The sequence below is a fragment of the Lygodium microphyllum genome, chromosome 6 (assembly GCF_053477565.2).
Source record: "Lygodium microphyllum isolate KBCC chromosome 6, Lygodium_microphyllum_v1.1.10, whole genome shotgun sequence".
In the NCBI taxonomy this organism is placed as follows: domain Eukaryota; kingdom Viridiplantae; phylum Streptophyta; class Polypodiopsida; order Schizaeales; family Lygodiaceae; genus Lygodium; species Lygodium microphyllum.
In genome coordinates this window covers 111,262,180-111,276,357 of record NC_141140.1, presented here as the reverse complement: position 1 = coordinate 111,276,357, position 14,178 = coordinate 111,262,180, and the positions used below count along the sequence as shown (strand labels likewise).

At 41.7% G+C, this 14,178-nt stretch overlaps 1 protein-coding gene across 1 annotated transcript; it reads left to right on the top strand.

Annotated features, from left to right (window-relative positions):
* The first annotated feature begins 11,603 nt into the window (after window positions 1-11,603).
* LOC148034971 (uncharacterized) lies at window positions 11,604-12,327 on the top strand. The gene has a single exon (XM_087680748.1). The coding sequence runs from the start codon at window positions 11,788-11,790 to the stop codon at window positions 12,325-12,327; it is 540 nt and encodes a 179-aa protein (XP_087536874.1). The 5' UTR covers window positions 11,604-11,787.
* Window positions 12,328-14,178: the final 1,851 nt, after the last annotated feature.

Sequence of the window (14,178 nt, the reverse complement as noted above, 5' to 3'; positions counted from 1 at the left end):
GCAACATACATTTAGCTAGGAACTAAATGCTCCATGCTAGAACAAAACATATTGAGATACATAACCATTTTGTGAGAGAAAAGATACTTACAAGAGAGATTGACTAGCACATATGATTAGATAGGTGAGATTTTCACAAAGGTGTTAAGTGTAGAGAAGCTTCAAAAATTTCGAAACCTACTTGGAGTTGTAGAGATATAGTTGAGATTGAGGGAAATTATCGAAATGGAAAGCTCAACACCTATGGACATTGATGATGGACCACTTGGTTAGATAGGTCCACATGTCTACACTTAGCACATCAATGATCATTAAATGCTCACATGGTCATTGACTTATCACTTATTATATTTGGTTTATTGCACCTACCTACAGGTGGCATAGTTATAGCACCAATCAATTAGTGTAGTCAATTATGCATTATTTGATGTAGTAGGCCACTTTTCTTTATGTTGTAACTTATCTATACTTTGTACACATTGTATTATATGTGAAAGAAGAAGAAGAAACTAGCAAGAAAATGTTTTGGCCTCCATCTCTCTTTTTGTATTCTTGAGTGAGCTTTCTCTTATGTGTATGGTGTGTGTTTGGCATAGCAGCTCAAGTAAGTTACCCCACCATATTGTACCTTATATATACTTTGTATTGTATGTGAAAGATGAAGAAGAAACTAGTAAGAAAACTTTTTGGCCTCCATCTCTCTTTTGTATTCTTGAGTGAGCTTTCTCTTATGAGTATGGTGTGTGTTTGGCATAGCAACTCAAGCAAGTCCCCCCACCATGCGATTTGTGACATTGCTTTTCTTCTTTAGAAAATCTATTGTTTCTTTTTTTGGACTCTCTATTTTATCTTGAGAAACATCATGAGAATGTTGTTATTTTATCTCCATCCTTTTGTGGATGGTTTCTCAAACACAAATAGTTTCTCTTGTGGTTTGGCAGCTGTATAATGTTTTTGCAATTTAGTGATTGTAGGGTTAGGTGTCTTCTCTTAATAGGCAAGAACTGCCTTTTCAATATCAAGTACTTGCCTTTCAACATCTAATTTGTGTGGCCTTGTCTCCTCATTTGACTTAGTTCTTGACCTATGTTTTCCTTTACTCTATTTCTCCTTTTTCTTGATTTGGACAAACCTTAGGCTAAGGTCAATGAAGATTGTTATGGGGCTGGTTTAGGCAACCATGTCCATCTATTTCTCATATACTAACCTTGAGCACATAATAGGTCTTTGGGGGCCCATCACAACTTTCTACTAACTCTCTATCCCAATGCTTATTATGATTGTAATCCCTTAGTCTCCTCTTCCTTCTTGATAAAGATTTGTGATATTTGGTAGGTTTGGAAGCTATCATATGTTCTTAAACCTCTTCTCTTTTGGACTACACTATTTCCACTATCTCAATCCATGCATCATAGTTCAAAATGTTCTAATCAAGCCTCCATCAATGACATGCTCTATCTTGGCAAATATGAATTTGAACCTAAGATACACTATTGGTATTAGTCCCTCATCATTCGAGTCAACATTTGTGGTATCCACCCTTTGAATGTTACACCCTATAGACTTGCATGAGGTGCTATGGATACCTTTAGTCTAGGACAATCATGACACATATAAGTGAGACCACACTCAGTACAACTTAGGTTAGCATTTATAAATATGTTTATCTTCACCTTGTCCACTAACTCTTGGTTTATTTCTAATTTTACTAACTTTCTCGTCTTGTCAATGAATTATTGGAAGGGAGGATTCTGTATGATTTGTTGACTCATAAGAGGTCAGGAGTTTAATCTACTATGTAATCATGTCAAAAAAGTATCAAGATCTCAATAGCCAAATGAAACTCTTTGATTCTTCTTGTAGGCTTGTGTTCATGTGTGTATCTTAATTGGGATCTTGAGGAGCTTTGTGTGGTCTTGTGGGTGCCTTTTTCTTAAAGCTTTAGGGCTTATCTTTGTGCCTTTTCTTGGTCACTCAACTTGTTCCTTTTTGACATCTCTAATTCTAAATTTTTTGGTGATTGTGTCCTCAAGTTGTTGGTCCAAATAACTTTCCTTTTTATCTTACATGAAGTGCAATTGTTCTTGGCATTGGCTCTTCCTCACAATCTCATGGTCTTGATGCACTCCAAATGTGTCCTATAAACTATTCAAAGTCAGCATAATGTTTTGGGCAATTGGTTGCAACATTCCCTTCAATACAATTAATTTGTCCCTGAATTCCTAAGTGACCAGGGTGTATTGTGTGATGAAATCCTAGTGATTGAATCATGTCGGTTGTACCTAAGTGGGTTATGAGAATATGCAAGGTCTAGAAAGTGGTCCTAAGGACTAGATGACCCTAAGTGTAATGCACCTAAACGACACTTATCCTAGGTGCACCTAAGTGTGTCTAATGATATGGGAATGGATGAGTGTATGCCCTAGGGTAATGGTACTCTTATCTAGGGTCACCGATCCAAACCTACCCTACATGTGATACAAGAACTCTAGGTGTGCAAGACATAGGTAACCTAAGGGCCATGATCACTAACCCTTTCTAGAGTGAAAGGGAGATAAGCTAAGAGTGGGGTGCCTTAAGTTGATGTGCACAAGCATACTAGTATGCAAGGGACTTAGACTAAAAGCAGTGCTAAAAAGCTATCCCGAGCTCCCTACAATTGAGCCTAAGGTTGAATACTTAAGAATTGGAAATAATAGATCCAAGGATGATATATGCACCAAGGAGTGGTAGGAGTGTGTTGAACCTATCCTAAGACTAGCGGATGCATTTGTGTGGACCATGGAGCCATTGTGAAGGCCTAAGGGTGAGGCTTTGTGGAGTTCCTAAGACTAAGTCCTGATGTCTTGTGAATTCTTGGGGAGAGAATTTTGGTACTATCCTAAAGGAATGTTACCCTAAATTGAGACTGCTTACAACAACTCAAGAGATGTGCCCTTAATGAGGTACACCTACTGTGACACTAAGAGGTATTTAGCTTGACTAGCCTAAGAGGCTATGCCAATGCAACTTAAGTATGCATCCTATGAGGACATCTTCTAGAGTGTTTATATGCACCTATGCTCAAACGGATGTGCGGACAAGGTGTGCTAAGGTAGGATGTAAGTGTATATACCTAAGCTAAAACTAGGAAGAATGTGTGTCTTGCCTAAATTTCAATGTGTACATGTGAGTGGGGTATGTGTCTGATGCCTATCAAGTGGAATTGATCAACACTAAGTGGACGGTGTTGTGTTTATTAAGTATGAATGTGTATGGATGTGTGTGTAATTGGGCGTGAATGTGTGTATGTGGGTCCTAGACCTACAAGTGGATGGTTGCACACGTGTGTGCGTGTGTGCGTGCATGTGTGCGTGCATGCGTGTGTGTGCGTGCGTGCGTGCGTGCGTGCGTGTGTGTGTGTGTCCTAGCATCTATGTGCAAGAGTGAGTGACTATGTGTGTGCATGAGTGGCCTATATGCAGCACTAGCAATAGTTATGTGGGCATGACTAAGTGTGCATATGCATGAGTGATTCTGCCTATGTAACAATGTCTACACTCTACTACGAGTGCTCGAGTGCTTGATGCATGAACCAATTGGCAAAGTTGGGAAACTTGCACGCAGCTACTAAGCTAATGTATGAGTGTGAGCCAATGATACAATTTCAAGTGAGCATGTAAGTCTGTGATCATGTGCATATGAGGACTAATTTGTCAACATTACTGCTAACTTGATTTGTACTTATTATGTGGATTGATGACATTCCTCACTCAACATGTGCTCAATGACCTATGCTCCTCAACGATTAATGGAGTTGATCAATCATGCTATTTTGGGTTGGTAGGAGTGCAATGATATAGTGTGAGTCCTGAATTTAGAGGTTTTTAAAACCTATTTGGAGTTTCATCAACATAGCTTTGCAACTTGAAAGTTTTTGCAACCCATTATGGAGAAATTTTGTTATTTCAAATAGGACACACAAGTGAATTCATGAGGCTAATGAATCGCTTCTTGCATGCCATAATTTATTTATTTAAGTAGTTAATATCTTCCCATTAAAAATATATAAACCTTGTAGTATTGGAGTGTGAAACTCAATCTACCAAAACAGAACAATATGTAGTCATTCATCCCATTGCATGTGGACACATCATATTTTCCACAATTGTGTTATAATAAAAAGCTTAATATACCATGGTACCTGGCAAGAAAATAATCATGTTATGAGAAGCAAATCCACACACTGTGAGATAACTTATCCAAAAAAATACAATTGATATTATTAGGTAATATATCTATCCATAAGACTATTCCTCAATGTTATGATCAAAAGATTGAAATTTTCATTGAAATGAATAGAAGCGAAAAGCCCAATTGCATTAGCAATTATTGTAAATCTCATCCTCAACAATATAAATTTGGATGGAATTTTCCATATCATATACAAAAAAATGAAAAGAATTCAAACTTACTAAAGAATGTAGATCAATTGTCAATTTTTTGTACCTTTTGTTATCTCCATCTCCAACGTGATACTATGTAATAGCTCTTTACCTAATCTTTGAATATTTGATATCTTTCCATTCCCTGATACTACACAATATACTATTGGCTAAATGTGGATACAAATTACACATTTAATATTTGCAAGATCTTTATGTATGAAAATTTCACCATTTCCATTGTCTTTGTTATGCTTAGGACCTCCGATGAATGTCTACTCTTGCATATAATATTGCCCTATCTTTAACTTGAACCCTTGATCAATAGCAATGCAAACAATCATTGCAATTGTCAATGCACAAAAGAGAAACATTCGACAATACAATGTAATAGATTCCATGTATCAAAACATACTTTCATGCAATTGAATCTCTTGTTTAGGAATGCCATTCAAAAGGGTAGTCTAACAACCATCGACCCTCTTGACTTTTCCATGGTATTAGTCCCTATTCAAACAATGACTTTGAGTATGTACAATTATCACTATGTAGATCCAGCCACTCCTCTGATAGAGGAGCAAGATCTCAATACCTCCATCAAGTAGATGGCCATACAACCATCTACAAGAAGCACACAAGTTCTCATATTGATGGATCATAGTAAGCATTAGAAACTAAAACAACCAAGAATATTACAATCATTATTAAATCAAACTAAAACACTTATACAAGAAATACTATGTCAAGTCACACATCTTCTCTGAGTCCCCAATATGCTTAGTGTTAGCAAGCAAAAGGTAGAATGCCTTTAGCACATGAAGGCACCTATGGACTTTTAAAAATGCCTCAAACCCCTCTAGTAAGATGACACCAACTACTTGTAATGCTTGAATCAGCAATGAGGCATCCTCAAATACATGGTACTCATATACCTCACACAAACATATAGAGCCATGCAAAGGCCCACAAACTTCAAGTATTAAACTTCCAAGATTAAGTTCAATTGAAGAAGACTATAAAAATCATTCATGTTGATGGCTTTGAAGGACAAGGGCAAGTATTGCCCTTTCGTGGCTTCTTTGATTTGTTCATAGGTATGGGAAGCTTTACTAACTATGTAGCCTACATGGATGCTATGGGGGAAAATATAATTTTCTAGAAGGGTGGGAAAATTTGTGCTAGTGAGACATGTCTACCTATTGCCCCATGAACTTTGGCAAGGATGGCATGAAAAAGATCTTAGAGAATATGTCTACACACACAGCCTATGTTTTCATAGATCGTGTAGCTTATAGATTGAAAATTGAGAAGCCCAAAGGTGACAAGATAGAGATTTAGACCTATGCCTTGCATATTGTAGGTGAGGGCAAAGTGCCTCAAACAAAGTTATCTAGTGTGGGCCAAACTATTAGATTGCAAGCCAATTGGGATTCTCTTATAGATACCTACTTGATTTATGCTTATCTAGCCAAAACTCAGAACAACATAGAGGTGATTATTGAATAGAAAAGAAAGAGAGATGATGAGAACCTTAATATAAAACAATGGATAAGAAGATAAAACCTATTGCAAGTCCATTTCCTCTAGATAGCGATGAGCAGATGAAGAGGTCTACAAGGCAACCAAACTTGAGGAACCAAGGGAGTATTGGACACAAGTTTTTAGAAAATCCATTGAAAAAGTTAAAGATTGTAAATGGAGAGTTCCTTCTTCCCATAGAGAAACAATGCTTTGAGAAGATGATTGCAAGGCATGATAGGGCATTTGGTTTCCACCCACATGAGATCAAATGTGTTGATCCAAGAATCGTAGCACCTATGGTTATCTTCACAATATCTCATATTCCTTGCAATCTTCAACTTGTTCCGGTTTCTAAAGCCCATCTACCAAAGCTCATTAACCTACTAAATGAGAAGATCAGAATTGGGATACTTGAGCCTTCTTATGCACCTTATTCAAACCGATGGTTTATAGTGCCCAAAAAGAACAAAGCTCTCATGTTTATTTAAGACAAGCAACCAACAGGAATGTTGGGGTAGGGCCAATAGTTGCTAAGGCTAAAGTGGGAGCTCATGCTCAATTGCCAAGACCCACGGACCGCTTATTGCTTCAAGCATCTCAAGCGAGCACAAATGGCTATCTCTCACCTAGCCAACGTGCCTTCGATCCTACAGGGGTGTAGTGAGCTTACCTTGATGCTTGAATGAGTAGCCTCCTCCCTCAAGCAAGTCGATAGCTCCACGATTTGAGATGCAAGCCTCCTCCTTTGAGCTCCATTTGCCATAGCCACACGCGAGACAAGAGAAGAGAAGAGAAGAGAAGAGAAGAGAAGAGAAGAGAAGAGAAGAGGAAGAGAGGAGATGATGGAGAGCTTCTCCACCATAGTCCCTCACCCTCACACACTCCCTCCCTCACACTCTCACACTCCCTCTCTCAAGCACACATAAGCAAGCAAGAAGGAGAGAAGAAGAGAAGAAGAAGAGACCACTTTAGCCGCACACCAAATAATGAGCTTCTCATTCACTTTTTGAGTTTATATACAAGCCCTCAATCCCTTGGGCGCTCACCCCCTTTCTACATGGCCGGGTATCTTGTCAAGGTCCTCTTTGCCTATCCCTTCTAGTTACCTTATCCCTTCACCTATGCCCATCTATGTTTTACAATTCACACAGGATGGAGCTTAGCGCTCTTTTACAAAATTTTGGTGGTGCCTTTGCATTATAAAATATGCATTTAGCTTTGACCTTGAATTTTGTAGTCGCCCTTGCACTTTTGGCATTTCCTCTTTTATTCCCTGCTTGGTTGCCTTTTTTCGCATTATTCCATATTTTTGCATTTTCTTTTTCCCATCTTGTATTGGGGTTAACATTATCCCCCTCCTAGATGAGTGCTAGTCCCATGGCACTTGCGGGCCCTGAAGGGTGGTCGTGTGATTCAATGATGATGGGGTCTCGTGGGGATTGGTCTAGGGGAGAAGCTGATGAAACGATTGAGGTGGTGGAGGCAGAGAGCAAATTGACTGGATGCTGAGGCCTTCGAAGTTGGTGGTTTGTAGCATTTGTATTTACCTGAAAAGAAAAGAAGATGCACTACCTGGGGGTGTGTCTACCTTAGCGTGTAGTGCATTGTGCTCATGCTAGTGGAACTGGGAGCTGGTCAGCCTGGGTGTCGTCCCACACTTGAGGACCCATTTTGTGCATAAGGGAGGTGAAGTGGGTGCAACTTAAAGAGATAGGTCTAACCATAGGCAAGGGTGACCTTCCCTAGGTATGTCCTACTGCCCTTGATGTGCCCTAAGCGTGAAGTGGGAAATCAAAAATGGCTAGGGGGTTAGGGGCAGAGCTGTCCAACCGAGGCCACCGGGCACATCTAACTTGAGGACCCCTAGATGCAGTGACTGTGACCTATATGTAGTGAGGTGATTCGTTTGCTTTTTCTTATTATTTTCTTCTCTTGTTCTCTTACCCTTTTCTTCTCTTTTTCTCATTTATTATTACCTTTTTCTTTCTTTTTTCTTTTCTTTTCTCTTTTTTTCTTTTTTCTTTCATCGTCATGGTCGTGTGAGGGAGAAGTTGGAGGCTTAATGGATTTGCTAAGAAATTGTCTACTTTAGATGTATCCTTTTAGGCTTATTCGAGTGTTAAGAGGAATGGTGGATAGGAAGGGGTAGTTACATTGAGTGAAGTAGTTGTCATTCATGTTCTCTAAGAGGGATATGCAAAAGGATGGTAGGAGAGTAGCTCACATTATCAATCTAGACATGGCACAGCTATCTATGCCGGCATTAAGATAAAAAAAGAGTGGTGGCATGCGGTACTCTGACAAGGTAGGATCTTGCTTTAGTAGTACTCTAGGGAGTCTAAGATTATTACAAGTAGTGAGAAAGGCAAGGTCTAGGCAAGAGGAAAACTTGCTAAGGAAATAATCAATAGAAGCATATAAGTCATTCTCGTTGAAGGTCAAGGCATCCTCCGACTTGTTGGCTATGTTGTATATTTTTGGGAAATCATATCTACCTTAGATGTCTGGATTGTGGTCCACCCTGACCCTTCTAGGATATGGCATGGAGGTAGGGTTATTTCTCTCGGAGGGAAGGGTGTTGCAAAATGACATCCAGGCATCCATGTTGCCATCCCAGATCCTCCTCCTCCATCATGGATGGCACTCATAGCCTTTTATTGTTTTAGGCACTTCTAGGACCTTGTTCTCCTAGTAGTCGAGAGCCTCTATTCCCCATAGGGTAGGATTCTTTTCTCTCTCAGAGGTCCATCCTTCTAACATTAATCACCTCTTCCACCACCTTGATTGATAACACTTTACTCAATGTGGCGGGAAATGGAAAATTAGAGTCGAATGGTTTGCAGCCAATCTCTTGTTGCTCTCAGACTATGAGTTTTGCATTCCAGTTCATTAGGAAGTAGTCTTCTCTTGGCGGGATTAGCGCTGCGAGAACCATTGTCGGTTGAGCTTGCAGCCTTTTCCATGCATGTTCTAGCATTCTCCTTCTCTTCTTTTTGAGCTCCACTTTCCTCTCAACAATGGTGTCCACCTCCTATTGCACTGCAGGCGATGGAGAGGGAGGCAGTGGGACTAGCTCATCATCTTGTTGTCCCATCTCATAACTCGGTCCTACTCCTTCCTCTTCTCTATGCTCTTGTGGAGCTCCTTCGGTGGATCCAGGGCATCCAGTTCTTATACGGTCAAGCCTACCCTTAGCAAATAGTTCGTCTGATCTTGTAGGCTTAGATTGACCCCTGTTGCGTGTGGTGGCATATGTAGTCCCTGCCTCTTAAAGCCCTGCCGCAGGTGACTCCCAGCTTTCTTTTTAATGACTCAATGACATCCTCCTCTTCTCGTTGAGTGATGTCCATGATAGTATTGAGGAAGGCACGTTGTTGGGATTCTAAGCTTACTTGTGCGGCCTCCGCTCTGCTTTCTGCTAGCACCTTGTCACCTTTTGCACGAGCTAGACGGCACGCAGGTCTTTGACTCTTCGTTTGCTTCTACCCACCCAGTCATCTTCTCTCTTGTTCATCTCTTCCCAGACTTCATCCTACCTTTGAGCTAGGATCATTAGCCTCTACTCTTGTTTCTCAATTTCTCTTTCTAATCGTTTCTAGTCTTCTAGCTCTAAGGCTACCCTCTTCTCCAAAATTTTTATGTGCTTTTGGTGCCTTCGACCCCTCTCTTCTTCTACTATTGCTAGCTACTCTACGGCATCTTGGATTTTTTCTGTCTCCCCTTGCATGTCTTGATATAGCACTACTAGCTCATCATAGTGTCATTGTAGGCTCATGAGGTTTTGTGTCTCTTTAGCGAGCCTTGCTTGCCATATCTATCTTCTTCTCCTTGGCCTTGAGCTCGGCTTTAGGTTCACTTATCTCTTTTTGACACAAGGCCACTTGGTGGGTCTTCTCAAGCTGGAAGGCCACTAACATATCCTTTTTGGCTTCTAGCTCAGCACAATGGCTACCTTCTTTTCCTCCTTCTCTCTTTCCAGTTGTGAAAGGAGTTCTTTGATGTAATCATCATAGTTGGCAGACGGCGGCAGTGATGTAGGAGTAGCCATTCTGGATGTATCTATTTTCTGTCTCTTAGGATCTTGTCTAGATTCCGCATCCGTATAGCTGCCAGTCCTTTTGCTCTAGTTAGTGGGGTCCCTCCACTTGCACCTTGAGTTATCTCTTTATTGACCAGAAACTACACCCAAGCCACAAGGTTACTGGCATCCACTGTGGTAGAAATGCCTTGGGTGGGTATAAAGACTAGGGTGGTGGGCACTAGGACAGGTGGGATGGGATCAATTAGGCCCTTGCCTTTTGCCCTCTACCACTGGGGGTGGCATGCTTTTGGGTACCTGGGAGCTCATCCCTAGGCGTTCTTCTTCATGGGGGCTCATGGCAACTAGCTCCTCCTCTCTGGAGAACTACTCCACTGATAGGCGAATGGCCAGGGCTATGTCTTATTCTTCTCTCCTCTTGAGCTCCTCAACTTCTTCTTCTGCTTTCCTCTTTCTCTCCTCTTCAGCCCTCTTGGATTCCTCTTTTATCCTATTTGACTCTTCATTTTCTTTTCTCTTTCTTTTCTCTTTAGCATCTTTGGACTCTCTTTGGACTCTTTGTAGGTCTGTTTTCTCTTTCTTCCTACTCTCTTCTTTGGCCTTCTCTCGTGGAGTCTTTTTCTTTGACTTCTTGTCCCCTCCACAGCTAGATTGTGCTTCCTACTCTTCTTCTTCATCACTCACCATTCTCTCACATGATTTCTCTTGCTCATGATGAGGTGCTGACCCTGTCCAGTGTTTCATTGACTTCTTCTCCATCTTGGGCTTCTCCCAATGCCTCCCTATTCATGGTTGTCAAGACTCCACCAAATCCTATGGTCGATGCCTTGGAGGATGATGTATTTCTTGCCTTGGAGGTCGAGGACTCTCCACCTACGGGTCTTCCACCTATGGCTAGTGCTTTTGCTAAAGTTTTAATGTCTTCCACATGAAGCCGTTCAAGTTCTCTACATCTAGAGACTTAGCCACAATGCATTCCAACATTGGCACATTGATCCTGATCATCAATGCATTATACCTTTGGCTGGTGGAAAACAGGGCGTGCACCATTTTGGCTTGCAATCGGACCTCTAGATCAAGGATATCTACCAAGCTGATGACATCATTAGTGTGGACCAGGACTTTGTCCATTCCAAGCATGCCATATACATCCCTTTTTCGCCGTCTTCCCACCTTATTGGCCAAGCCCAATGCCCTCTCCACCAACTCTGGGGTCATCTCAACTTCCACCTAGCGGGCGTCATCTCATTGATGTACCATTACAATGCGTGGTTCATGTTGAAGGTCCAGAGGAACTCCCCACACTTTTCATAGTCAACAGCCTGGCCAACCTTTTCCACATACTTTTGCAACTTGCATTGGTTCACAATTCACCATATAGCCTTCTCCTCCACATGACCACGTCCTCCAAATTCAGGATGTGCCTAAACTTGAATTGGTTGTAGGCCCTCGTCTCCACTGAGAGGTTATACTTTGCCTGCTCTTCCTCTGAGAATAGCAATTTACTGGTTTTTTCCTATCCTGCCATTGTAGGTGGAGAGACCCCTAGTACTTATGATCTCACGGATGATCCGAAGCAAGCCCTCCGTACCACACGAGATCATCCGTGCAGAGCTGGGGGCACCGCCCCTCGTGGCTGAGGCCCTCTTCCAGACCGTGACCTTCTTGCGCCGAATATGGGACCTGCCCCGGCACCGGTACCCCAGACTCGCCCTGAAGTCATCCAAACAGCTAGCAACACAAGGGGACACTGAGTGCTGGTATGCCCGAACAGAGACCTGGCTACGGCTCCATGGCCTGCACATGGACCACCTCCCCCCACTACAATACAGCCTAGACTGCCCACACCTGGAGCTCAGCCGAGAGGAGGTAAATCGCATCACCAGAATGGATATCATCCAGACAGACACCGCCAGGACATGGGTGACCCCCACATCGGAACTAGGAACCAAGAAGGCTTTCTACCGAGAACACTTCCTGCATATCTCCCCGGACGGCTTCATCACCCGCCCAAGCTACATGGACACACACCTGTCTCATGGGGTCAGAAGTGCCATCGGACAGATCCGCACATCCTCACACCAACTACGGGTCGAAACGGGCAGATACGGGGCCAACCCGCTCCCCCCAGAAGACCGAATCTGTCAGCTCTGCCATCTTGAGCCAGAGACAGAGGAACACTATATCTATAGATGCCCAGTGTACTACGAAATCCGGGGACGCTTCCACTGCCTATTCAGCGAAGGATTCGGACCACTCTCCAAGGTGATGGAATTCAAAGACCAGAGATGCCTGGGGCTATTTCTATTGGAAATACGACGCCACAGACACCACCTCCTATGAACCACGGAGCAAAGACAAGGAGCCACCAACCAACGCACACTCAACGACTTCTACCAAATACCAGCTACCCTCCCTACCACCGAGGCCCCACCAGCCCAACCAGCCTCCCGGCCCCCGGGGACCACCTTAGAAATAGCCATAGCGAGAGGTAAAGCCCGGCGACCACGCCCTGCTGGCCCCCGTCCCCGCAGAAGACACTGGTCGAAGATACAAGGGATACTACACCGCCATTGGAGGGCCCTGCCCGGCCGCTTTAGCCTCTCCATGCTAGACCGACCCATGCGGGACATCTTAGGATGAACACCCCAGGAGCAGTTCCACACCGCACTGGGAGTACCTCTAGATTGTATCTAGTCCAGATATCATTTTGTACCTACTCAATTTAGTTCAACATAGCATAAATATTAGCTTCACTGGGACTTTTGAAATCTCCCAGACATTTGTATGCAACATTTTGGTCTCATAGGCCAACTTGGCCTGTTGTAGATGTTAATATAACTTTCTTTCTTTCTCTCAATAGGTAATTGTATTGATTATGAAAAAAGTACAAGATTACATGATTACAAGATGCAAGATGACTCTAGGCCATCATGCATAAACTCACTTTAGAGAAGATTAGATAACTAAAAGAGTACAAAAGTCATGGCAAAGAAGCAATAGAGATTACGATATGCAAAGGGACCAAGTTCTCCTTGAAAATGAGATCAATGTGCTGAATAAGGTTAGGTTGCCAATGTAGAAGACCTTTCAACTTGGCGAGGTGAGTTTGTACCCCAAATGCAAAATCAAGATTAAAAGCATTCCGTACCAAAGAGCACGAAAGAAAACGGTGGTGATAAGTTTCTGCAATGGTGAGGCGAAAAAAAAAAAGCACAATTTGAGATGCAACATTTTACAAGTGTCATGAGGAGAGGCAACCCATCAACCATGACACGCCAAATGAAGACTTTACTTTTGTACGATGTCTTATTGAATCAACCCTCTAGGAGAGCCATTTTTCACCATAGCAACCAGAAACATCAGATACCTTTAGAAACATAACATCCAAAATGTATTTCATAAGTTTCTTTCAAAAGGGGATAATATAAGAAACACCAATTTTTATATATATTGATATTTTATAGTTTTAAATAGGGAAAGAGGTTTTAAACCTCTATGGAACTTTCTCTAAAACAAAAAAAGGCCAATCAAGCTCAAGTGAATGCATAGGAGTCAATTGAGAATAACACATTCCACATCCACGATTCAGTATTGACTTATGTCCAAGTCTCTGGACAAGCTATATTATGGTTCATACCTCAAACATTATGATTCATACATATCACACAAACAAAATCAAAATAGACATGTAAATAGCCCATGTATGATATAAAATGGGTCAGGGCTTAACATCACGATTCTCATTCTAAAACAAATTGTCAAAATGTCAAAATCCAAAATAAAATCATAACATTTTACAAATAGCTCATAAATGAAACTAAAGTCATATAATAACCAACTCTCAAGACAAGAATAGATACTAGAGTAACAAAGTCTAATAACTAAACAAAATCCTAAAATAGTAAGTCTCTCATCCAAAATCTTGAGCCCTCACAAGTCATTACTTATCATCATCACGTTTCATAAGTTTCAAACTCAAAGAAACGTATGTCTTTGCTATTATGTTTTCCACCATTGTCGAGATTTGTACATGCCCAAACAGTATTGGTCTTAGTGATCAGTCAATGGTGGTCCTTAATCATAAGATGGTATACTTGATTAGTTGAAGCCTTTTTCAGCTGGAGTCAACATGCACAGTCATAATCTTGCCATGATTGATCAGGAACATGGGAAAGGGAAGTTCTCTAGGTT